Here is a 26269-nt window from a genome sequence, read left to right as displayed (position 1 = left end):
ATGGAAAAGAGTGCTGACAAATGTCCCTCACAAAACATCATCCCCATGGAAAAGAGTGCTGACAAATATCCCTCACAAACATCATCCCCAGCCAGTCATACTGAAAATAATCATTCCTGCAGGAGAATCAATACCACCTGGAAGGTGACTACAAATAACAAAACTGAAGATGAGTTATCTCTGAGTTTTGGAAACTTTCACCACTATGCAAAAAACTTGGCTTTAAGACTATTACTACCTTTCTTAATTACAGTTCAGCAAATTTTTCCAGTAAAATTTAGGAAAAAAATAAGCAAACTGATGAGGAAACACAATTTAAATTCAAACTCTGTTAACATCACAAAGCAACCCAATCTAAACAGGTAATTGTTCTAATACCATACTGTATTACTGTGTTCTATTAGAAATTCCATCCTTCCCAAAAGGAACATTAACCTGAGAACAGCAGAACACAGACAAAAACTTTTGTGTTCCCCAATGTCCCTTAAAGCCCAGCTCTTTACAGTCTGATTCTTTGAACCCCAAGAGCACTAAGTAACCATGACAAGGTATTAACAGGCCCATGATACCCATGGGCAAGGGTGGGCTCAAGGCACCAAGTTTTAAATCCTGATATACAGAGGAACAGTTTAACAACTGCAAATCCCACCCAAGTTGCTCATAAGTACTTCAACCCAAGTTTCCTCTACAGATTGTCTCTCCCAAAACACACTCACTCACCTTTAGATATGCGATGTGATATTCCAACAGAACTTGGACATTCCCAATGCTTTCTTTAGTACCAACAAATACAAATGGTACCATTCCCTACAGGAACAAAGCAACAAAGCTTTTTATCAGGGAGAACATTATCAATGCAATCACTGAAATAACTTCTGCTTAAATTATATAAAGAAATCTGTTTTAAATTACCAAAGTGAGCTAAACAAAGGCAACAACTGAGCCTTTGGTTGCAAAGACATCTAGAAATAGCTCAGGCTGGGGTGACAGCAATGGCTTCAGACTGTCAAACTTTCCCAAGAACCTGTTCTGGAGCTGAGGGAACCTCACATCCCACGTTCATATTCATGCAACACATGCTGGTGTGTTTGGCACAACGGGGGTATAGACACATCCACAGTTTGCCAAGAAGATGGTTCATTAAACTGACTTTATAAGACCAAGCATCTTTACAACCTTTTCCCTTTTGTTCTTGTCTATTTAAAGTATGTGACACTTTTAACACTAGCAATCCCAAATTAGTCATATAGCCCAAGTACATGTAGGAGAAAGGGAGAAAGAGCAAAAAAACCCACAACCTCTTCAGCAGCAAAAACCTTCCTTGAATTACTTTATATACAATCTACTACAAGATGCCAGTTTAGAACTAATGCTCTCTATATCCACAGGTTTTGAATAAAACTGGGTTTGAAAATAAACCTAGTCACAGCAGGAAAGAATGAAGTACTTACATCTTCACGGGGCAGCTTATTTTCATTGTCTCCTTCAATTCTCACCCTGACGACTCCAGACTTGTCTACGATCTCCTGAATCACTTTTCCATTTTTTCCAATAACTTTTCCTTCAGAGGGCAAGAATAGTTAATTTTGCACTCATAGTCAAAGTATTTTAACATGTTTATTGGTATTTTATACATAAAATCCCCAAAGAATATCCCACGCTATGTCATTAAAACAGGTGAAAACTTTTAAAATTAAACTCTCCCTATATGCAGAATGACAAGCAGTGATGAAGATCACCACTGCACACAGGCTTCCAATAGAACCAAACCAAGAGTAAAATGGCACAAGAGTTTCCAGTCAAGTTCTAAAACCTTGAAAGTCTAAGTTATGAGAGTTTGCACATGAATTATTTAAATGACATTATTTATAATTTGCAGGCTCCAAGCCCCAAACCACAGCAGGTTCAAGCCTGGGTTTTAACTTCTCCTCTGGATAATCCAAGCTGTTCAATCAGGTACAACACCTCCAACTTTAACACTGCCTCCATGCCCACACTGCCCACAAGCTGGGCATGGAGAGCAGGGAGCTGCCAGACTTGAGTAAAAAGGAGGAGGGAAGAGGAAAAAAGTTCCCTGTGAAGACCAGACTAAGGGAAGATGTTTGTGACTTCAAGTGGAACACAATTAACCTCGCACCTTCAGGTGGTTTTCAGTACAGAACCTACCAGACTCTGTTACACCCTCATAAAGCTGCAACATGGAAAAATGTCTATTTTGAGACTGAGGCTGAGACCTATCAGCACTGCTGATTTATACAGGAGCTCACCAGCATCCAACCACCACCTGAGAAAAACCCCAACCCAGGAGGGAGCAGTACAGAGAACTGTCTTGTGTCATTCTTGAAACTCAGCTGAGTATTCCCAGATTGAACTTTGGAACTTAGCTTCAGCACTTTTAAGAAGCCAATTTAGTAGAGTGTGTTTTTTCACTAGAATCTGAACTTCAAATATTACCATTAAATAAGGTGGTACAAGTCTGTAATCAAGTCAGTTTAAGTACTAAAACCCTGAGAAAGTATTATGCAGCATAAATATATCCAATTTCATAATAATTCATATACATACAGTTTTAAAAGATTAATCACTTTCTACTTAAATGGAGAAATCAAATATTGTACTGGCACCTCAATCCTCTCTGCCAAGTTATGATTAGGCTCCCTTTTCCCAACTTTTCAAGTTTCAGCAGTATTACATACCCACAAGATTTCTGGGAACTTGAATAAAATCCTCCACAAATTCCAAGTAACTTCTGGCCTTTTTTACTGCATCAGCAGTCTGGAAATAAATTTAAAACAATGGAATTTATTTGTGAATACAGACTGTTAAGAACAAAACCTTGTAGCAACAGCCGCCAGTCTTCCAAACAAACTTATTTGCAGAAAGAAAAGAATGAAGACATAATTAATCTAGTTTTGAGCTAAATAATAAAGGAATAATTGAGTGAAATGCCCTGAGACAAAATTCAATAGAAAAGCAAAGCATCAGTAAGGAATAAAACATTTTTTCATGTAATTTCAAAACATTTTTAGATATCAAAATGGATCCCCCATCCTTGGAAGAGTTCAAAGGCCAGGCTGGATGGGGCTTTGAGCAAACACTGCAAGTGATTTTACTACCAGGGCACTCTCTTTCCAGAATGCTGGTTTCTGGCCACAGTTCATCCACAATGCTTCCCAAGATAGGACAGTGGCTCTGGTTACTGGGGAGAACTCCTGTAAATGCTCTCTGGCAGCTTTATTATTAAATGATGAAAATCATTTAATTGAGAGTTAATTGAGAGTTAATTGAGATGCTGAAACAAGAAACAAGGCTTCAAATTAGCAACAGCAGAAGTGTAGAATTAAGGAAAGAATATCAGCATCTAGCCAGAAACAACAGCTTAAGAGCACAATTTCCATTTTACACTAATGCCTCAGCCCTTTCCATCTGTCATTTTTAGGCAACATGTGAAATGAGAGTACCACCAGCTCCTGCACCTTTTAATCAAATCAGGCAAATCCTAGAAGATGTATAAACCTCGACTTCTGGCAGAGGTCTAAATGATGGCAAAAGAAACATGGCCAAATGGGATTTCAAGATAATGAAAGCATTGATAAAGCACAAGAAACAGATGAACAGGAAGCCACTGTGAGGAGCAGAGGTTATGCTGCATTTGCAGGGCAACTGCTCAAATGGTATGAACTTAACACACAATGGCCAATTCTTCATCCTCAATGAATTCTGCAAAAAGTTTCTGCCTCAGGTATGTTTATCAATTCTTTCCCCAAAAAAGACAAAGGAATCATGAAAGCATTTACAGAAGCAGAGTCAGGACAAGAAAATACACAACTGCCAGAGCTGCAGCTCTCCAGTGCACCCATAAGGCTCTCTACACTTGTCATGGGCACTCAGGACTTTTACACGAGTATGACCTGTGTAACTCACACCCCAACATGAGTGAGCACATCAAGCTGACTCAGACAAGGTATTCTCAGTTCCTTGTAGGAGAACATGGATTAAAGACCTCACAGGATTCCAGTCACTAGCAACTACCTTTGCTAACTCAGATTTACAGCCTACACAACCACTGATGCTCTCAGTACTTCACACAGCAGCCCAAACAACCAATACATGTCCGTGCTACCAAAGAGTGTAACAGAAAAATTAAATGCAGGATATTCTAAATACAGCATTATCCCTACCAGTGTTAAGAACTGCAAGAATTGACTGCAATTTCATTTTGACAGTAATAAAGGTCTAAGAGGAACTTTTCTACTTCTGACACAGCTCTCCCTCTCTGGGAAGCACAAGCTTCCATAATAGTCCAAGCTGCACTGTCCAAACAAGTTCACAGGCCTGTGATCTGTACAGGCATCACCATCAGAAGTTCAGGCAACCAGGAAAGGCTCTTGAAACCAAAATGGCCTTGAGCAGACAGGGACAAATGCACAAACAGCATACCATACAGTTTAGATTCCTTCTATCCACAAAGGTTTCCAATAGTTTTTAAAACTTATCTTCACGTTTCTTCCCTCAGATAGCCTGGCCCTGAGCACTCAACTTTTATTTGTATGCAAAACATCAGCCACGGGAAACCTTCAGACCATGACTGCTATGTCAACAACACTGGCTCACTACACCCACACATCTCAGCCTGAAATTGTCTGCCTGTGCATTCAGCCATCAGGGCCTGGCTGGTTGCCCACTGCAGCTGAGAGAGGCAAAAAGAATAGGCAAGTGTAGCCAGATGCTGAAAACCTTATCAAGTGGAATAGCTAAGCTGCCTGGCATTTTTAGAAGCACTTATCACTTCCATGAAGGACAAGGCTGGATGTGCTTAAAGGCATTTTTATTTAGGGGGCATCTGGTATTTATAATCATTGCTGTGACCCTCTGTAAGAGGCTGGTGACAGTCATAACCTTTGCACAAGTTCCAGCATCACATCATTCACATGCAGGAGATCAAAACTGGAATACACTGGACATTCCACTGCATTTAAACTTGTCCCATTCTTCCTCAGGAATTGAGATACAATTTACTGGCAGTAGTAGATGAAAGAAGGATCTGCTGCCAACCTGATATCCTGGAAGGTATTTAAGGTTTCCAAAAAAAGGACAATTTCAGAGATACTGCAAAGTACAAAAGTTTGACCTCCTCTCCACAGGATCAACTTCATCTGAACCTTTGATCACAACCAGGTGCTACTCCTGACATAGATGGAGCAGAATTCAAGACCTCAGATTCCTGAAACAGGAGATAACCACAGATTTTCAGAACTGTTAACATAAAAAACTCAGTCACACCTGCAGAGTTAGGGACAAGGGATAAAAAACCTCAACATATTTTCTGACAGAGCCCTGGTGACAGTGGCATTTTTGTCACTAGCCTCCTGCTTCTTGAATGGATCCTTGTTTTGGCCCAAGGACCAACTATATTTCAAGGCAGTTGTGAGATTCAGAAGAGTAACACAAATGGAATCAACCTGAAGCAAATCATTATTCTGCCAAAGCCAGCATTAAATTGCCAAAATGTAAGAGTTAGAAGCAACAGATAGAGCCTTTAACACACCTGGATAGGTGAGAGAAGCAGACACCACACAATAAAACACACATGAAGTTGGGGGGGGGGGTGGGAAAGGAGGAGGAGAAGAACCAATAAGGTTCTGAGGGAGAAGAGAAACCCAACTAAACCCAGGATCAAGTAAAATAGCAGGAAATGATACCTCTCTCAGGTTGACCCACGATATACAGCAAAATTGAGTGATTAGGACAGAACACACCTTATGGTTGCAACAAAGGCTTGTACTTCAAATAAATGCAGCAGAAGCTGCCACAGAGTCAACCCACACAACAACATGCACTAAAAATCTCAGGAGGTGTTTTCTGTTCTTAATTCTGGGTACAGCCCTCACCACTCTAAAAGCAGATACAGAGTGAAATGCTCCAAGGATTCACACAAAGTTCCCCCTTACCTCTCCATAGATTCTGAAAGTACCGGTGTCCTCCTCAAGCTCAATGGTTGTAACTCCTGGAACCTTTCTGGCCTGTTGGATGTTGCTGCCATGCGTTCCAATAGCAAGTCCCATTAAATCTTCTCTGACTACAAACTCCTCATGAAATGCTGCAGCAAGCTGCTTTGTGCACTGAAGGAAAAACAAAGGCAGACTCATCCACGTGCACTCACTGCAATGCACTGCTCTGAGCTCAGTTTCAAGCAACAAGAGCCACAAGCTGTGGCTTTACCTCCAAGTGTTTTGTAGCTTCCTCATTTCTCGACATCAGCATGAGCTTGGTGCGAATGCTGCGCAGGTGCATGTCACTGAGGATGTTCACTCTCTTCACTGTGGCTTCACTGGCAGACTACAGGAGAGAGGGAACCTAAGTTTTGGCTTTGTAAGCAAATATACATTCTAAGGATAAATCAGGAACCTATTGAAACTAAGTCATAAACACGATCTCAATTTCCAGAAGTTGCATGAACATTGTTTTTCCTCAAAACAAAGCATGAGAAATTCATCACCACCAACAACTATTGGTTCTCACTCACAGCATGTTTTATATTAAAGACACTGCTGCTGAATTACACAGTAACCTATTGGAATAAGATCCCAATATTACCAGGTAGATTGTGCCTGGGCTCGTCTGACCCTTGCTGCGAGGCCAAAGGCGGCAACTGTGGTATTTCACCCCAGAGACACTTCTGGCTGGCTGGATGTGGCAGCAGGCACTGGAACAAGTCCAGGCAAGGTTAGAAACTCGGTTTACCTCTGGTGGAAAGGCTTCAGGCGATGGGTGAGGAGGAAAAGGAGATGGATTCTGCCAGAGGGTTTCTATCCAGAGTTTATTCCATGGTCACAGAGGTCTGAATCTTAGTAACAGCTCCAACAGAATCCCGACCGCATGGCCCGAGTGGCTTTTTAAGCTCCGGGGGGAGGGGGAGGGAAGGGACAGGTGAGCCACCAACCAGGTGGGAGGGGCAGGGTCTCAGGGGACAATGACACCTAGATAGGCCAATGACGCCCAGGCCTGAAGAGCATCCTTTGAACTTGACCAACCACATGAGGCCTTGCAGGAATGCTAAGCCTGATTGACAGAACTCACTCAGCAAGGGGGCGAGGGGGAAGGGAGAGGAGTACTGCCACACCTGGGAAGGGACTGGGAAGTAAAACAGGAAATTGCAACACACTGCAACTGTAACCCTTTCCCCTTGAGGGTGCCCAAACAAATCTTTCTACCATATACATACTTGTCACTGTGTGTGTGTGAATAAGAGAGCTAAGGAAATAATCAAGGACAACACAATCCTGCAGAGTGAGGTTAAAGTGAATAATACTGAGTAAATGGAGTAAGGAAGAAAAACTAAAGCTAGGACAACCCTATGCAGTAAGAAAGCCACCACAGAGGCATCTAAATGAACAATTCCTTAATGGCTACACTGAGCTGGTGCAGTTCTCCGCAGGGAAATGCAGCTGTGGGTCAAACTGCACAGTGTAACACAGGCATGAGGGGAAAGCTACTGCTCCAGTATGGAGGGAGATGACTGACCTCTGAGCCACCGGCTAAAATCAGTGAAACAGAACTCAGCTGAGAATGACAAACAATGAGACTCAAAGCTCCTCCTAAATTTAGGCTGTATGCATTGGAGGCCTTGCCCCCAAAGATTAAATGCATCTACTTATAATAAATCTCTCACAATTTACATAGCTTGACCAAGTTAAACCATTTTCCATATACACACACAGCTGGCTATGTATTTCCTGTAAATAATATACTGGGAATTCACAGAACATTTACACAGAAGCAATTACTTACCAGTATTATTAGTTGAGCAGTTTCAGCATGATAAAAAATTCGACATGCTCCAACAGCTTTCTTGAAATCTTTATGTGCATTTTCATTAGCACACCTAAGGAGACAAAATGATTGTTATTTCAACAAGCTGCAGCAAAACCAAACACGTAATAAGATGATCAGACCCAAGAACATTCAGTAGTTTACGGCAGGGACTGTCCAGAAACAGGAAAGTTTCCATTCTCCTCCACATGGTTCCAGTTTCCCTGTGGATTCTATGGCACCAGGGTTATCTGGAAAGCCTCAGTAACAGGCCCACTGTGCAGTGAATCACCTGTACAGACACTAAGTCCCCAGCTGAGACCTGGCCTTCTATCCCACCCCTGGCAGCTCAGCAGGGGTCCCAGTCAGCAGTTTCTAATGAGCTTGTGCAGCCCTAACCACCCTTAAGACTCCTCATGGCCCTGTCAATCAGCCTCTAAAACAGAAGCCAGGTGGGCTCTTCTCCCCTTTCCACACAGCAAAAGCCTCTTGAGTTGTCAGAGCTACTCACGCATCTCTCAGGTCCTCAGGAACATCCACGGTGCACTTGAAGAAGGTGTTCTTTTTGACAGTTTTGTTCTGGTTCACAGGTCGCAGCCGCTCGTAAGTGACAATTTCATTGTAAGTGGCATCACAAGCAGCATATTCAATGACGTAAAACTGGGAGAGTTTTTTAAAATAACAACTTCAGTAAGGAACAACAAAGACATAGTAACATTACCAGCACCAGCAAGGAACCACAAAATATGAATATATACAAAAACCTAAAACAATGAGACATTTCTAAACAAATGAGCCTGGATATATTTCAGCATTCCTGTGCTCCCTCACTGAAATCAGGGCATTGTAATCAGCATAGTCTCAGTCCCCCACAACAGCATCTTGGATTGATTTTTCTCATGCCCATCTCTTTCAAACATTTTCATTAGTTCAGTTCAAGTTCCAAAACCCAAAATGTTTACTGGGGCTTTAATTCTAAAATGTATCAAACAGCGAACACTTCTTCCCAGAAATATCTACTCTGCAACACCAAAACAAACAAGGTGAATCCACTGATTCAATGGGCAAACTACCTGGGAATCATGCAAGATCAAAATCAATACAGAAACTCCAGCTTTTTGACACACACTGCCAAATTTAGGAGGGCAAGAGAACTAAGAAGATTTAAGTTACCAATAATCTACTCCTACGCTTCCACCCAACAGATGCAAGTTTAAAGGAGCCTGTGTGCACAGCATCCCTGCAGCCTGGCTCTGTGCTCGGGATGCAGCCTGCTCCTCTCCTCCCTTCCACCTAGCTGCAATTTAGGGGTGCAGCAGTTCATTCACCTCTTCCTCCTTCAAAACTGTTTATCTCAACACAATTTGCTTAATATCCATAAAAAGGATATTAAGCAAAATCACTCTTGTAATGACACACTTTTTTCTAATTACAAGTTTTAAGTATCATCCAAATTATACAAAGCTGCTTTGAAATGTATCAATGTGTCATTATTACCTCAAGTAATAGTAAAGAACAATAAACACTAAACTACAACTAAATTTAAGAGATCTACCACTACATGCTCTAAAAACTTAACTTCTATAGTTACAGGTAACTCTGGATATCAGAACAATCACAAAGCAACAAATTCTTGGACACATGGGTTTTTTGTGAATTCAATATTAACTCTACAGAAAAAATCTAAATCTAGAACCGCATTAACGACTGTACAAAGAAGCCAACATGAACTGTGAGGTGCTTTCCAGGAACAATTCCCTAAAATAACTGATTTGACAATCCTACACTGTACACAGAGGGTGAAAAGCTTATTTTACTTGTAAAAACTAGGAAATTAAAAATCGGAATAAGAAATTGGACATTAAAAATTGGAATAAAAAATTTTACTTCCATGACTTTTTATGAAAACAAGCAGCACAGCAAGCTAACTAATAACAAAATTTCAAATTTCTATGGCATTTAAGAAAAGCCTATTAGCTACAAATGACAAACTATCATTCAAACCAGTTTGCCTCCTTTTATCTTGATTTCTTAATGAGCTGTTTATTCACATGGGTCAATACACAGATTGTTCCTCTGGTAGGTCTTTACTACCACCTTGCCCTTACAGAGCTCAACAAAATTGGTATTTGTTGACAGTTTTTAAACAATACTAGAAACTGGACAACTATTTTTTTTTAATACTGTTTCCTTTGTTTTTAGGAATCTGATACAGCAAAGCATCAAAACACAGGACTCTTTCCCCTAGAAGTTAAATTCTCTTGCTGTCATTCCACAAAATAAAGCTTTAATGAGACTGGGTCAAACACTGCCACACCTCTACACACTCAAGTGTCTGAATCTGCAAGTTAATTGGCAGCTGCAAACAACCATTTTATTTTAAAATAAAAACTTGACACATGTAAAATAAAAACTTGACACATGTAAAAACAAAACAAGCAGTGTCCTTCCACTACACTCAGTAAAAACATACACACAAAAACCAACCCACAGTAATAGCTTGGCCTAATTTACAGATGACAAACAGCTTTTAACCACAGGTGCTTCACTTCATTTTCAGCACCGAGTTCAATCCACAAAACAGGTTTGTCAGAAATCCTGTCCTTGTGCATGCCTTCAGTCCTTCAAGCAATTAAACTGCAGATAATGGAAGTCACTTGCTCAGCTCAGAGGGCATGACCCTCTGCTGTGCAATGCAGCAAAGGCCAATCCAAAATGGTCACAACTTCTAAGTCACTTTTGTCATGTTTGTAGTACTTTATTCAGAGCTTTTTCATGACAAAGAACTTCTATTTACTGTATATAACATGTAAGCATGAAATCAGTAAGTTTTAAAATCATTTACCTCTCCTTTCATCATTCGAACTTTTGCCAGCCACCAGCCACAAGGTTCTTGGTCATTTGCCCTAGAGTAAACCTGGAAATGAAAGTAGAAAGAACCACTGAAAGCACATACAAGCATAATTCACTTATGTGCATGTGTAATGAAGAAAGAAGCACACAACTTTTCTATGGAGATATGCTCCATTTCAAACCTCTACCTTGGGAATGCCCTTACACCCCTCACCACTGCCTGGAATGGACAATGAGCTCCAGACCAGCACAACTCATGAGCATTCACTCACCTCCACCTCATCTCCTTCACCAATTTCTTTCTTGATATCAGGGGGTGGTGGTAATCTGACTTCATTGAAGGGCACCTGGCGCTCTGGTTGCCAACTGCAAGTTGAAGAAGCATTACACATTAATTCTCAAATTTTCCTACTGTTTTCTTTAATTTAGTATTCTATTTCATTAAAATTCTTTCTTTCCATATAATGAGGTCTGTTTTCTTATTGCTGGAAAGCAAATCTTGTAAGCAGAATAGCAACATAATCATGGCAAAGCAAAATTAGTAGCTGGGAAGATATTTAAAAACAAAATTTTTAAATTAACTGAAAAAATTAACTAATGGATTTTATTACTGAAAGATATTCTATGATGTAGTTAACATTCCTACTGCTCAAGTCATAGAGCTGTTACACAGATTTAAGTTCAACTTTGCAGTCCACCATGGGGTTCATCCATTTCTCCACCTCATATTTAACACTTTAACTGCTTACCCAAGTTTTATGCATTTCAGGAAAGTGTGACTCCCATATTTAACAAACCTTTCCACCTGAAAACTTCCTGATGTTCCCCAGTAACAGATTCAGATCAAAATGTATCTTTATATCTGCTTCTCAATACCAACTATTTCTAGGCATACAAAATTAAGGTTTACTTCCTTATACACCAAGACTATTTGTTTACCATAGTTGGCTGTACAAAAGTATTTTATTTGTAGAAGTGTATGTTTCCAGTGCATTTTATGAAGATTACTGGAGCAATCAAATCCACTGTGTTCCTGAAATTCTTTCTCCTTCTAGTCTGTGAAGGATATGTCACAGAATGCCATCAGCTGTTCCTCACTCTTAATCAGAAATGCAACCAAAGACTCTACAAAGGTTGAAATAAAACCGCGGAAAGACCGTTCCAAAAACCCACATTAATTTAGAATATCTGAGGGACTTTTAATGGTATCTGTCAAAACACTGCAACATCCATCCCTTCTGCCCATGTGATTCACATTAAACACCAAGAGAATCAGAACAAACCCTTGTAACAGTCAGGATTACTGCAAGCCATTTGCTTTGCTGACTTTTAATATCCTGCAGAAAGAGCAGCCTGGGTTAGCAGAACAAGGCTGAGCATAAGGAGCAAAGGGCACTTCTGCAGCTTCCCAGATGAGAAGATGGATACATTTCCAATTTCCATACATTTCCATGTTTGCTCTGAAACCACAGCTTACACTCAAGTACCTCACTTAATAAAGATGTTATGTATCATATAGTTTTAATCTGGACATTATAATAAACTTTTTCTTTTAATTATAGTTTGAAAAACAACAAAAATGCATGAAGATTATTGCTGAGGTGCTGGAACACATTCAGAGAAGGACAAGGTGAAGAGTCTGGAGCATAGACCTTACGAGGAGCAGCTGAGGGAGCTGGGGGGAACTTGGCCTGGAGAAAAGGACGCTCCGCTCCGAGGGAGCTGAGAAGAAACAGTGTCAAGCTGTCCTAGGGAGGTTTAGACTGATAGTAAAAAATAGAAAAAATTCTTCACTAAAAGGGTGGTTAGACATCAGCATGGGCTGCCCAGGGAGGTGGTGGAATCTCCATTCCCAGAGGTGTTCCAAGGGCACATGGATGTGGCATTTCCATAGTGGTGAACACCGTGGTGCAGGGCCAACAGCTGGACTTGATCTCAGAGGATCAAGTGTCAGCATTTCCAGCCTTGAGGATTCTAGAACATGGATAGCTTTTGTTTAGGTTGGAAGGTATTTCGGCCACAAAATGTTAATTAAATCACATTCTATTTCTGAGAAATGGTGAAGAGGGCTGGAAAAAAAATTCAGTTGCAATTAAAATGTCCTTGTTGCAAATATAACAGTTACTAATCTCATGGTTTGGTTTTTTCCTTCCCCTCCCTGCCAGTGGAGGAAGCACACAGCGGAAAGTGCACAGAAGGCTCCACTCTCAGAATATGAGTCCAAGTTTTGGTGGCAAAACTTTCTAAGTCCAGAATTGGAGCACCTCACTGGTGAAATGCAAACCAAGGTGTTTTAAGAAATTACTTGGGATACAAAGTACCTACAAAGACAATCAGACAGAACTGATGCCTAAGCTACAGAGCACAAATCACAAGAAAAGGAGGTTCTTGCTTATAACACAGAAGCCTCTCCTGCAATACAGCTGCTTCAAGCTGCAATGAGCCTCCATGAAACTGCACCTCAAGATCCCATTTTCCATCTAACAGTAATAAAAGTTTCCAGGTCCTGAAGCTTCTGCATTCATTCCTTGCCTCCTTACCCTCAGAAAATGTCTCTTAGAAGAGTTAAGGCTACCTGCCCAGAGACTGAGTGTTGCTATGGCCACAAAATCATCACTAGCAGTCTGTGCTGGTACACTTAACTTAGGGAACCTTACAATAGCTGCAGATAAAGATTGGCTAACAATAGCAGAAAATGCAAAGTGACAGCTTAGACTGCCTATTGTGGGGTAGATGTGTGTATTTGTTAGTGATTATCACTATCACAACACTGATGCTCTCAGCACAGGACACTCTTGCCAATTTTGGTTCCACTAAAGCCCTCATGAATTTAACTCTGTAAAAAGCATCCCAATTGATCAGATTTACGTCACAGAACAATCTGACTGTGTACACACTTCCTGATCAGATCTATTTTTAGTCAACAGAACACTCTACATATGCTGCAGCCCATCCTTTTTGAAACATGGCTGCTGCTGCCAGACTTTCTGTAGAACACATGGATGATATGGATACTAAACACTAGAAATGATTTGCCAACAATCCAACTCCTGCTGTGAGCCCCTGGCACTTCTTTAGCTTACTTAGCTTCTGACATCAAAGCACGTCTTTTAAATGCAAAGAGAAGCAATTACTTTTCTTTAGAAAGTAATACAGATGCTGAAGATGAGACTCATGATTTGTCACATGTTCTTAGACCATGGACAGAATGAAGGATTTTAATTTTTTTTGGTGTTTGTTGGGTTTTGGGGTGAGGATATGAAAACCTAGGAGACAGTAACAGGTTCCATAACCACCTCAGTGTTACTATAAATTATGGTTGCCACCTCATCTTCTAACTGTCTTCATAAAAGAAGGACTAGAAAGCATAGGTCAGAAAGAAACAAACACTGGGTTTTGCAGGTAAACCCCAGGATTACTTATGCTCCCCTCTAAGGATTTCTTTTCACACACACATGTATATACGTACACACACACACCTGGGATTATGTCAGGATTATAAATTCTGTTTATGAAGACACTTCCACACTCCCTAGCATTACCTTCATTACCCAGCAATCTCTCTTCAAGAAAGGCTCAAAGACTAATCTACAGGTTAGGGCTGGCAAAGGTAATAACAATTTTCATATCAAAGGTGACACGTTTTATAGGATCTCCACCTAGTAACTGGGAGAGAAACAGGAAAGAGGATGCAGCTCACAGAGTATTTGGAATTAGCACTGAAATCTCCCAGGTAATCCACAGTGTTATCAGTCAGACACTGAACAACAGGTACTCATTTGTACTTTACCAGCCCATGGATTATCCTTGGCTTGCCACTACAAGTTCCCAGCAGCACTGCTGTGTTTATATATTAAATGAAATGGACCTCATGAATAATTCTTTTTCAAGATTTGCTAACAGATTTGCACTCTTTTCCTCTCAAAAACAACAAGTCTTTTGACTGGATTTATCGTCCTAATAGTTTAAAGAAAAAAACCATCAGGATATTTTTACTTTTCTCTGGTTGAGAATACTGTCAGCATTCCAGACAGCAGACACAGAATTGCTCATTGGAGTACTTTGGTATTCTCCATCATTTCTTGTTTTTCTGTAAGAGAATCAAGCATGTGCCACTGATTCCTATGTTAATTAAATTTGGCTGTCACACCTATGGGCATCACTAAAGACACCAAAGAATGTACAGGACTGTGTAACTGAAGAACTGAAGTCTGATGCAGATTTAAGAAGGCAGTTCATGGCAGCTGAACACAATAGTGAGCCTGTACTTCTAGAACTGTATCTAATGAAATCTACTTCATCCTAAAGGCAAAAGGAAAAAAAAAAACAGCAAAATCTCTAAACTGAAATAACCTAATATTAAAATAATTATTTTTAACAATAAAATACTTACTTGTTTTCAAATGCAACTGTGAGGGAGTCCTCATGAACATCTTTGATAAATCCCTAGAACAAAAATATTTTTGTTACAAGAATGCATGTGAAATCAAAAAGGCAGCAATTTCAATACAGCCTGAACCTGAGCTAAGACTATCACTAACACCAAGGTTCCATTTTCAGAAAGCTCCCAAACACACTCCCACTCTTTGCAGGAGGTTGCTGATATTCTTAGCTGGCTATTCCAAGACATGCAGAGCACAGGGACTGCTCCCCATGACTGCTCCCATCTGACCAGCTCATTTACAACTGAACTCACTACCAAGAGCTTCTACTCTACCCACAGGTGTGCACAGGTGATTTACAGGAACAGAATGAGAGAGATCCAGGCCAGGACAGTTACTCCAAGAGCTGTGCACAGCACTGTGTGCTTCACTGGTGTTCCTCCCAACACAAACTGAATCCCAAACAACTGCCCTCCCCCCAGCAGTCAGTTTGATCACATTTGGCAGCAGAGGCTGCCACACAGCCAGTTATGGTATCATCTTTCAGGTACTAAATTGGGGACTGGATGAGGCCAAAAGCCTGCTGGACCTCCCAGGAAAACAAAGAGAATACAGTATTTCATGGAATTTTTGTACTTACATTTAGGGGGCATTCATTATACCAAAAACTTAAAGACAAAGATCAATCTCACAGAGTTATACCCAAGTATCCATGCAGAAATTAAGCTGCTACATTTCTTGATTAAGGAGGACAGATATGCTGAAGAAAAAAATTAAAATATAAACCCACTATTCCTGCCTTTGCTCCAGCCTGGTGTTTTCCCAAGCAGAGGTGGTCAAGGAGGACCCTGCAGCTCTAAAGGAGTAAGAAAGCTGCACAGCTATGTCCAGAGAAAGAAGTTCCAGGAAATCTGCTGAATGGATTATATCCATTTAAGAAACTGACAACTGAGGAGGACGAAGAACACGGCAGCTGTGCAAGCACCACTGAGGTATTATGTGTCAGCTCAGGGAAAGATAAATTTTGACACAGTCGATCCCTCCATGTCATGACAGACAGTAAAGGAGCCCACTCTGACAGCTGCCTGCAAAGGGTCTACAAAAACCAATCTCCTTTTACCTGAGCTCATACTCGGCCAATGCTCTGAAAGAATTTGCTCCAAACCTGCTTTTCTGCTCCCTGAGCTCCCCTCAAACCCATCTGTCAGCAACACAAAAGACTGGTTCTAGCAGAAAGCACCCTGGTAGCCCTCAACAAAGCAAGTCACCAGAAATCACCTTGTTGAACCACCTAGTGTGCTCCTAATAAAATAAACCCTCTCAGAGGCCATCCTGCCACTGCAAGGGAAGGCAGGTAAATCTCCTCCTTTGAAAGATAAGCAAGTGAAACAGTTGAAAGTAAAATACATCCAGAATCAGGGACTTGCAGTTTCAAGGAAACTGGATGGGAGTATAAAGTTATGTCTGTTTAAAGATGCAAAGAGCATATAAAATTTTAATGTCTAAAGCATGTGTAAGCCAGCAACAGAGATAAAGGAGAACTTCTACCAAATTTATGCTACCAGCAGTTCCCTTCAAATGTACTCCACCCAGCACAGGGACAAATGAACATGGCACACAGTGCAGGAAATAGCAGTTTCTCTACTACAATTTATCCAAATTCTACACAGGAACAGAGCACTGAAGTCATAGCACATAGAACCAGCTTCATGCAGTTCAGCGTTCTGCTACATGACAACTTATCAACAGACAGGAGTATTTCCAGGGAGAGATGAACTCCCTACCAGAGACAGCCATTTATCTGCATTCCCAGAGTCTGTGATCCAATGCCAGTCTCTGCCTCCTTATGCTACTTTATTTCACAGATGAACCTGGTCTTCTATTCCTGTTGTGCTCTCACAGTACTCAATGTGTTTTTAAGCTAAGCCTATGGTAGCTAAAAATTTATTCTGCAGAACTGAATTCAGTTCTTTCCTTTGCTGAAAGGAAGAACTGAAGTTCTTCAGAATCAACAGAGATTCCAATTCAGGTATCCTAAAACATCTGATTAACATTCAGAACTCAATGCTCTGTAGAGTTAAGAAAGTCATGAATCCACTGCCTAGAATTTCATTAATAGGACAAAAGAAGAACAAAAAAGGAATCCAACTGCACTGCCTTTTGAGGATTTAAGACAATTAGCCCATGACCAGGTGAAGTGTGGGTTTCTGTGCAAGGTACAGTTAGTTTAATAGTCACAACCAATTGTCAAGCTCAGGCCCACTGAAGAATGCCCAAGCTGAAGTGGAGCAGTACTGCAGAGCCACAGCTCTCAGCAGACCAACAGCTGACACTGCACAAACATCAGCTGCACAGGGACAATTTTTAATAAAATCCAAAGTACAAATTCCAACAAAGAGCCTGTACATTTTACAACACCATGTGGGTTTCAGGAACTCCTTCATGGAAGGAAGTCTCTCAGTTCAAAGTGTGCACACTGCAGTTCCCTCCCACAGCAGAATGTGATGCAGACTCGCTGCTGGCAGACACGTAGGCAGCCACTGCCTCGGAATCACCTGCACAGCTTTCCCTCCTGCCATTCCCAAACTTGCACTCCCTACTATAACCAAGCACAATACCTATCCAGTATGCACTTTGGGTCACAAAGGCACATATGTAAAATATCAAATGAAATTATGTAAGTATTAAATAATTTTATTGTTGTGAGGCCTGAAAAAATTCCAATTAGAGTCTAACTGTATACATTTACTTCTGATTATTATCAATTTCTCTACAGTTGTGGGATGAGATCACATTTACAGCAACTGAAGTACAGCAGTCTATGAGGTATTATGAACTGTATGGTCCATTTGTAATAAAACTAGAAATAATGAGAATTTGGTATGGCTTTCAAATAGTTTTTTAAGAAATTATTTCATTACCATCAAGGATGTCAAAAGTGCCATTAGAACATTTTTTAAAAGCAAAACTTCCTGAGCGTGACTCTGGTATGGCATTCAACCCTGCCTATACATATCATCAGCTGTCACTTACAACTTCCAGATAAAACAGAAAGAGATTTCATGCATGTCAGGATGAGATTTAGTGTAGCTTTTAAAGAAGTCTTCATAGTGCCTATGATAATTAAATTTAAAAATAAAGGTTTTACAACAAAACTTGGGGCATTAGGGTAGTTCAGTATTTCACAATTCAAAAAGGACTTTATAGTAAATGCTATAAATTCAAAAGGATTTTTCCAGAGGAGATGTGATGAACATAAACCAGAAAACTAAATAGCCTGGTTTTCAATTAGGGAGTTTTGAAGGAGCTCTTTGTGAGGTAACCTATATAAATAGATTTGCACTAGTCATGCCTGACACTGTGTCAAAAACATTCTCTACTAAATTAAGTAATGATCCATCACCTTAACTTTTGCTCTCATGAACAATGTACCCTGCTACTGAAATTTAATTTAGAAGTGTTGCCTAAGACACATAATGCCAGTTTCTAAGTTTGAAGAGTTTTAAGTTCCTAACATATCATTGCATGTACCTTGGGTGACAAGGCAGAGCTAACAGGAGACCACCAAACATGTCATCAATAAACACAGTGGCATCAAAAAGAGTGAGGAATTGCAGTATCAGCAAGTGAGCTTACACATAACCTTCATATGTGTTTTATACCACACACAAATCACAGAGGGCAAGAGGGGAAGCAAAATTGTCATGACTTCATCTTGCCTGAGCCTGATTCAGGCAGAGCAGAGCCGGGTGTCAGTCACTCCCTGAGGATCCCAGCAGGCCATGTATGCCCTGGTGGAGCAGCCCTGCCTGTACTGTACTACAGCTATTCCTGTCCTGCACTGCCCGGGCTCAGACCGGGCTCTGCCTCTCCCTCGGCTCCAGCACCTGCACAGGGGACCCAGCCGGGGCTGGGCAGGGCTGCAGGGTGAACAACGGGGCAGGAAACTCCCAACCCATCACCTGCACCAGAATCACTGCAGCCGAGACCTCCTCATTTCATAACAGACACCCACACACACTCTCTCCCTTTTACCTGGGTTTTGCTCATGGATTTAGGATTAGGATCTGCTGATAACATAAACGGATCAAGACTTACTGAAGTGCCCTTACAGTGAACTGTATGTCTGTGTGTATATGCACACACACTTTTTAAAATCCAATTCCAGGCAAAGTCACAAAATCTGGAAAACAGGTAGATGCAATCCAAGTTCCCTCCATGTCCTACTTTCAGTAAGTTTATCTGACCTCCAAGTAGGGTGATCCAAGGTAAAAATGAGGTGCTGCAAACTTTGTTTCCAGGGACAGCCACTGTGTTGGCCTTTGGGTCACACATACCTGCACACTAAAACTGCATTAATATCACCTTACCCACTGCTGAGCCAACTCCTAACAGCAAACACCTCGGCATCTGGTACCACAAACTGCTCCTGAAGCACTGACAGAAAGGTCAAGCAGCCCATATCCAATTACCAAGCCTTTCACTCCTTTTCAGATGCTAGAACCCTTGGTATTTCTAACTAACACTGAAACACAACTGCTTCATGTAACAAACACATGAAATAATTATTGTTAAAGATGTCTCTCATGCTGAGCCCCCCCCCCCCCAAAAAAAAAAAGAAAGAAGATAAAGCAAACAAAAGAAACTTGTAAATACACAAACCACTTGACAAGAAAGACTGAACTTGGTATTACTTTCATTATAAGTGATCAGCTGCACCTGTTTATACAAGGAACTGATAGAAGCAAGCAGCTGTGGCTCACTGCAAAGCACAAACACTATAAGCAGGTATCAGGAAAGAGAAGTATCCTGAACTATCACATCAGTTTTAGCAAGCACAGTTTAATTTATGACATTACTGCTTATTTCCATCCACAATCACAATTACATGTAAATTCAAGGGTTGTTCTGACAGTTGTACAAGAGCCTCAGCACTGAGTTAGTCTCAATGACTCATTTCTTACACTGGGTTCTTCATATGCATCCTCCAAAAGGGCAAAACTTCTGGAAGACACCCTCCACTGACCATGTACCTCAAAAATCAATAACCACTCCCTCTGGCTTCTCCCTTCCATCAGCCTAAAAGGCTCAAGCAAACAGCTCACCAACAGCTACTTCTTGCAGGACTTCACAACCTTCAACTCATCAGGAACAACTTTAGAATGTCTAAAATTCCCCACCCATACAGATGTAGGGCTAGATGTAATAAAAAAATGCTGACAATCACAACACAGTTAAGATCTTTAAAGAAAAAATCCAAAGGTCATTCCAGTTAGTTTCCTGGAGTAGTAATTGGGTATGAAAAGTGTGTAAGCTACACTCCTAATGACAATTTCCTACTTTAATAACCATCAAGCTGAAAACCACTCAGAGCAACTCAAGTTGTTTCCAAAGCCACTAATTAAAATTTGTAAGAAAAATTAAAAAAATAATTGTATTTTCATTGGTGCATAAACCTTCACTCCCACAGAGTTGCTCATCAAGCTCTGGCTCTACAAGTGAAGAAATGGTGTGTACTTGTCATTCATCATTTTTTCCCCTCAGTAATATTTTGGCTTGTGCCTGCCTTGAGGCCAATGCCAACTCCTGCTACCAGCGTTGTGCTTAGCCCTGTGAGCAGAACAACTGCACCTCTTGAAAGAGGAACAGAACAAGGAAACACTCCAGAACCTGCCAATTAAGGGTTGAGCTCCATTTTAATACACAGGGTTTTTTCACCATTGCATAAACAGCAAAGAACACAAGGGCCTGCAGCACACCAGAGCCCATTTTCCAGCACAGCTAAGGCCCTACAAGGAAGAGCACAATGGATCTTCCAGAGTTCTTCAAATGCCACTGAAAGGCTCAGTCAGGGGAATTGATCTGGTATTCAATTTATGCACCTTGGTCTTACTGTAAGGCCCAATCTATTTCAGGGAAGCTGCCATGGGGAATCATGAATAATGTGCATCAGCAGGGCTCTCAATCTGCATACAAGTGAGCACATACAAGTGAGCTGATGGAGATACTGAGTGAAAGTGAAGGGTTTGTCTTGTTCTTCCAGGACCCTCCACAACTGCCAGGTGCAGAGGAAATGGCACAATGGAAATATGGAAATTCCTGTATGAATGTCAGAAATGTTTTTTTCTACTGGGAGAGTGACTAAGCAGAAGCACAGGCTGTTTGGGAGGCTGTGGAGTTTCCACCCTCAGAGATACTCAAAAACCATCTGGACATGGGCACCTGGCTCTGGGCAGCCCCACCTGAGCCAGGTGTGGAGCAGTGAACCCCCAGAGTCTCTGCCAGCCTCAGGCACCTGTGATTCTGTCAATGACTTCATCATCTGAATGACAGTGAACCCTCATCCTGAGAACACTGCAGGCAGGCCAAGACAAGGCTGAGAGCACACAGCTTTCACTCTCTTCAACACATTCAGACACCAAAGAAATCCAGGTATTTTTGACCATCCCATATATTAAAAGAAGTCTATTCTAATGTCCCAAAGACAAAAACCTTCCTGCCACCTAGTCCTCACCTAGAAAGCCTTAACTTTTCTACTCTCAGGCAGCCCTCACAGCACATTTAATATATGCAAACCCATAACCAGTGGTCTTCAGCAAGCCTGTCTGTTCTCCCCTGTTCCACAGCACAACCCTCCCCATTTTTCAGAAGCCCACAACCATTTCAAATCCCATCAGGGCCATCTCTTCTCCAAAGACAATGGGTGCTCAAAATTATGATCTATGCAAAGTCTCCTCAGCTGCAGGAAGTGGCTAAACACTGGCTCTGCTGTGTAATGGTTGAGAACCTTGCATAAAATATACAGTAAATGCTGTCCTGTTCTCCAGATTATATTACTTCTTTAAAGCAAATGGGAAAAAAAAGAAACCACAAATTAGTTTGGTGACTCAGGTACACAAGTTTAAAATTAGATTATAATATGCTCTTATAATTTTTTTAAATTACCTTGGGATTTACCATAACTGCTCACTGCTACAGGAAAACTCAAAATGCTTTTCATGATGCAAGAGTTGTAATAGAGAATATTAATTTTCCATACTAATTTACTGCAACCACAGTGTATATATATATCATGTATGGTCTTCCTGCACTTAGGAAGAATTCTTTGTTAAAACTGAAGAGGAACTAAAGAAACTTTACAATAAAGAGTTTCATTTACCATGGTCATACCTCTAGAAAGCCCACTAGAATGCTCCAACACATTGAACCACTACATTTGTTCTACTGAACTTAAGTTGCAGATCACAGTAACAACTCCTTGAAAGAAAATCTCTCATGTTTCTGTTTACATAGTTATTTTGGTTTTTCTCTCTGTTGGCATAGCAGGATCTTTCTGATCTCATTTACCTGGGGTTTTGCTCTGCTAATTAATCCAAATTCAGACTGTTCTAAAGGCAAACCTCAAATCTTATTCCCTCTTAGAAATTCTGCTTTTTCTCTTCTGAAAACTTTTGCCACCTTAAATGGAGGGTCACACAGGTTAGAAAAGATGAGCCTCTTGTCATTATCTTGCAATGATCAATGCTACTGGTGCCCAAAATAGGACATTTCCTAAAAGAGACTGACACACCTCTTTGCTTTAGGTCACTTTAAACAGCAAGTGACCTAGGAGTGTTACCTAGTTCCAAAATAAATGCAAAACCTCTGCCTTCCTCAAGAGTAAGACTCACAAAATGGAGTCACTGACACACACACTTCACTGCATTTAGCTCACAAGAATAATCTTTGAAGTTGTGTTTGTTTGAATGATTTGGTTTGGGTCCTTATTTAAGGGGGTTGTGTGGTTTTTTTCCCCTCCACATTAACAGTGGATTACTCTGAGTTGGGGCTTTGATCATTGGGCATCCAATCATTCTAACCTGCCTTCATCCACCTCTTCATCACTGGACATAATCCCCACTTCAATGATCTCAAAGCCATTATGCCATTGTTAATTAAAACTTTTGCCTTTTTAAGTCACTGTTCACAGGGCTAAAACACATGATGGTGCTAATCCAAGGCTGATAATTCTCACTGATTTAGGAGATGTCATCCTTGCAGATTTTAAATCAGGCTCATTGTACTAAATTCTGTGCAGACAGATCCCTTCAGTCCAAAAATTCATCACACCTCATACTCCCATGTGTCTGACATTCCCCTAAAGCAGAAGAGCAACTGATTCATCATTTGGAAAGTTGTCCAAGATCACAAGGTATAAAATGGAAAGCTAAGAAAAGTGTTTCCAAATGCTGGGTTTCTTAATGCTCAGGGGGAAAGAAAATCAATTCTATTTAGGAGCATCCTGTTCTGGACGCAAATGATTCTGATGTGGGTTGCTGTGCGATACTTCAGGTTCAACAAAAAAATTATCCACTGCATAAAATTTATTATCTACTCCTTTTGGTAGAAATTTCAGAGAGTTCCCTACTAGGGATGCAGTTTATCCCCCAGCATTCTTTCCTCATAAGGGTATCTCCCATCTGTCTTGGCCAGTTGAAAGACCTAACTCCTGAAGTCAGCTGGTTACAATCCCTTACACCCAAGTGCCTCTGCATACTGTACAGTCACCACATGATTGCCAAGCCAAATCCACAGCTGCACACAGGCAGTTCTGGAGGGGGGAGGGGGCATGGAAAGGGCCAGCCCCACACCGAGGGCAGCTCTGCCTGTGCAATGCCACACCGTGCATGTGCTTAGGCACAATAGCTAAACAGAGTCCCGAGATTAAATCCTCCCAGAACACAGCCAGGCTGCGTGCTCACAATACTGGCTGGAATCAGCCCTTCTGGAGAGGAAGACAGGAGCCTACTGCCATAAAAAGAGCTGGGATTCTTAAACATCTGAAGCCAGGCTTAGGGGAAAATGACTGACAGGCAACAGCTGAGAGTATTCTGCATTGATCCTGTATCATCCTGACATTCCAGGGAGGGTGATGGTGAAGGAAGATTTCTGAAGGCATAAATAAACTCGAAATCTTAAAAAAAATATTTTAAATCTTTTAAAATCATTATCATCACCCCGGTTCACCCCATCCCACCCAAAAGCCCCTGCATCTTCCAGCACCAATCCCCCCACACGCCCACCCACCCTTCCCGAAGCGAAGGCTCAGGGAATCCCCGCTCCGCGCATCGGCCCCGGGGCGCCCTGCCTTCCCCCCACACGAACCTCCCCTGCGCGCAGCCCTCAGCAGCCTCGTCACCGCCGCCCCCCGCCGCCGCCGCCCCGCTCCGCTCCATCCCCGCGGCCCCGGCCCCGCTCCCCCCGCACCTTCCCCGCTCACCGTCCCCTCCCCCGCCGCCCTTCGGCCCCGGCCCCGCCGGGCGCGGAGCCGCCCGCGCCGCCCCCGCCGCCGGTACCTTGTAGAAGGCCCCGTTGGAGCCGCGCACTTCCACCGTCAGCTCCTCCATGTTGGGGCCGCAAAGGACGCCGGGACGAGCTTCTAGAAACTGTCACCGCGGGGGGAGCGCGCCGCGCCCGCCTCCTCCGCCCCCCGCCCGCCGGGCCGCGCCTCCGGCCCCTCCTGCTCCTCCGGGCGGGCTGGCACCGCCGAGCGGAGCGGAGAGGAGCGGAGCGGGGCGGGCCCTGCGGGGAGGGCTCCCCGCCGCCGGCGGAGCGGGGCGGGCCCTGCGGGAAACGCTCCCGGGAAGGACTCCCCGCCGTTACCTCCCCGCCCGCCGGCGCGGGGCTGAGGGGGGAGCGCGGGGCGCGGGTGCGGCCGCGTGAGGGGGGCGGCGGGCGCTGCGTGCGGAGACAATGCGGTGCGGGCACGGTGCGGGGCGGGCCGCGCTGGGCGATGGACGCCGCTCACAGGCCGCGCCCGAGGGGGCACTTTCGGCTCCCGAGCCGCCGCCCGGGGGGATAAAGATGGTGCCCGGCACCCAGCGCCCGGATCGGCTTTGTCCCTCACGGAGCGCCGGCTCCGGGGCGGCCGCCCTGCCCCGCCCTGCTCACACCCCGCCGGGGCTGCCCTGCCCTGCCTCCCGTCCCCGTGTGCTGCTGCCGACAGAAACAGTAAAAAATAAAAACTGCCTGGGATGTGCTGGCGCTCACAACACACTGGGGAGCGAATTGTGCTGCGAGGTGGATGCTCGCATAAGCTTAGTCACGCAGAGCCTGATGAACGGCCTGTACCTGTGCCAAATCCGTGTGTTTTTGCAATAGCTTTAAATACAGAGCCATTGAATCATTTGGGTTGGAAGAGGCCTTTAAGATAATGAAATTCAACCATGAACCCAGCACTAGGATTGTGACCCCTAAACCACATCACCCAGTGCCAGATCCAAATACCTCTCTAACACCTCCAGGGATGGTGAGCATCACCTCCTTGGGCCACTACTCCAATGCCTAACTATCCTAACTGTGACTTTTTTTTTTCTGATATCTAATCTGAATCTCTCATCTCAGCCTAAGGCCATTTCAATAGCAATGCTTTCAAATGCTCTTTCAGCTGATCTTTCCCATTGGGCATCAGACCCAAATGGCCAGGACTCCATGGTGATATTTTACCAATCAGATATTTTCATTTTTAGTTTCTTCATGTTAATCTTGCTTTTCTGCCATGTCTGTCAGATGGGTGAGGATTTTGGACAATAAAGGCCAAAGACTGTTGAGAAATCTGGCTACTGGGTACAGAGGTGCAAATGCTCAAAATAGTCAAAGAATGCGTGGCAGTGGCACTTGGGGACAGGGTTTGGTGCTGAACAAGGCAGTGTTGGGTTGACGGCTGGACCTGATGATCTTGGAGGTCTTTTTCAAGCTCAGCATTTCTATGGTTCTGTGGTCCTGATGTGCCATAACTGAAGGAAAGATATGAGTTCAACAGTTTATGAATGTTTTTACCCATGCTGTGTGCATGAATATTCCCAGTCTTGAATAATATTCCACATGAATTTTGGCGGGTACCTTTTATTCTAAATTTTGTTTTAATCTTTATAAATTACCCACAATTTATTCTGCTCATGGTGCCAAGACCACACATGGGCAAGAGAGCACTTCTTGAAGAAAGGTACCTCCTTTCCTGCTGGCAGAGTCCACTCAGTATTTTCCAGGATAAAGGAACCAGATAATATAAAGCAAACAGTTGTGCTACAAAAATTCTAAAGTTTTCATCACTCCAAGATTGCATAGACAGGTTCATTTATTTGGCTTCCAAGACACAGAGACTCAATGTCAGCTGCTAAGAAATGGTGTCTGGGGTTAAAAAAACCAAACCACAAATAAACTGTGCATGAGGTGCTGACCTT

At 42.5% G+C, this 26269-nt stretch overlaps 1 protein-coding gene across 2 annotated transcripts in view; it reads right to left on the bottom strand.

The window, feature by feature from the left end:
• Nucleotides 1–24450, bottom strand: part of FXR1 (FMR1 autosomal homolog 1) — a 32486-nt gene extending 8036 nt beyond the window's left edge. For both annotated transcript variants that reach the window (XM_058030899.1, XM_058030900.1), the window contains exons 1-11: nt 24383–24450; nt 15059–15111; nt 10938–11031; nt 10658–10729; nt 8324–8472; nt 7792–7885; nt 6223–6339; nt 5952–6122; nt 2697–2775; nt 1452–1561; nt 721–807 (exon numbers count right to left, since the gene is read on the bottom strand). In XM_058030899.1, coding sequence (XP_057886882.1) covers nt 721–807; nt 1452–1561; nt 2697–2775; nt 5952–6122; nt 6223–6339; nt 7792–7885; nt 8324–8472; nt 10658–10729; nt 10938–11031; nt 15059–15111; nt 24383–24433 — 1077 coding nt within the window. In that variant the 5' untranslated portion in view covers nt 24434–24450. The remainder of the gene's footprint in view (nt 1–720; nt 808–1451; nt 1562–2696; nt 2776–5951; nt 6123–6222; nt 6340–7791; nt 7886–8323; nt 8473–10657; nt 10730–10937; nt 11032–15058; nt 15112–24382) is intronic.
• Between the last annotated feature and the right edge of the window lie 1819 nt (nt 24451–26269).

The sequence above is a fragment of the Melospiza georgiana genome, chromosome 10 (assembly GCF_028018845.1).
Source record: "Melospiza georgiana isolate bMelGeo1 chromosome 10, bMelGeo1.pri, whole genome shotgun sequence".
NCBI lineage: Eukaryota > Metazoa > Chordata > Aves > Passeriformes > Passerellidae > Melospiza > Melospiza georgiana.
This window is presented reverse-complemented; position numbering and strand designations above follow the sequence as displayed.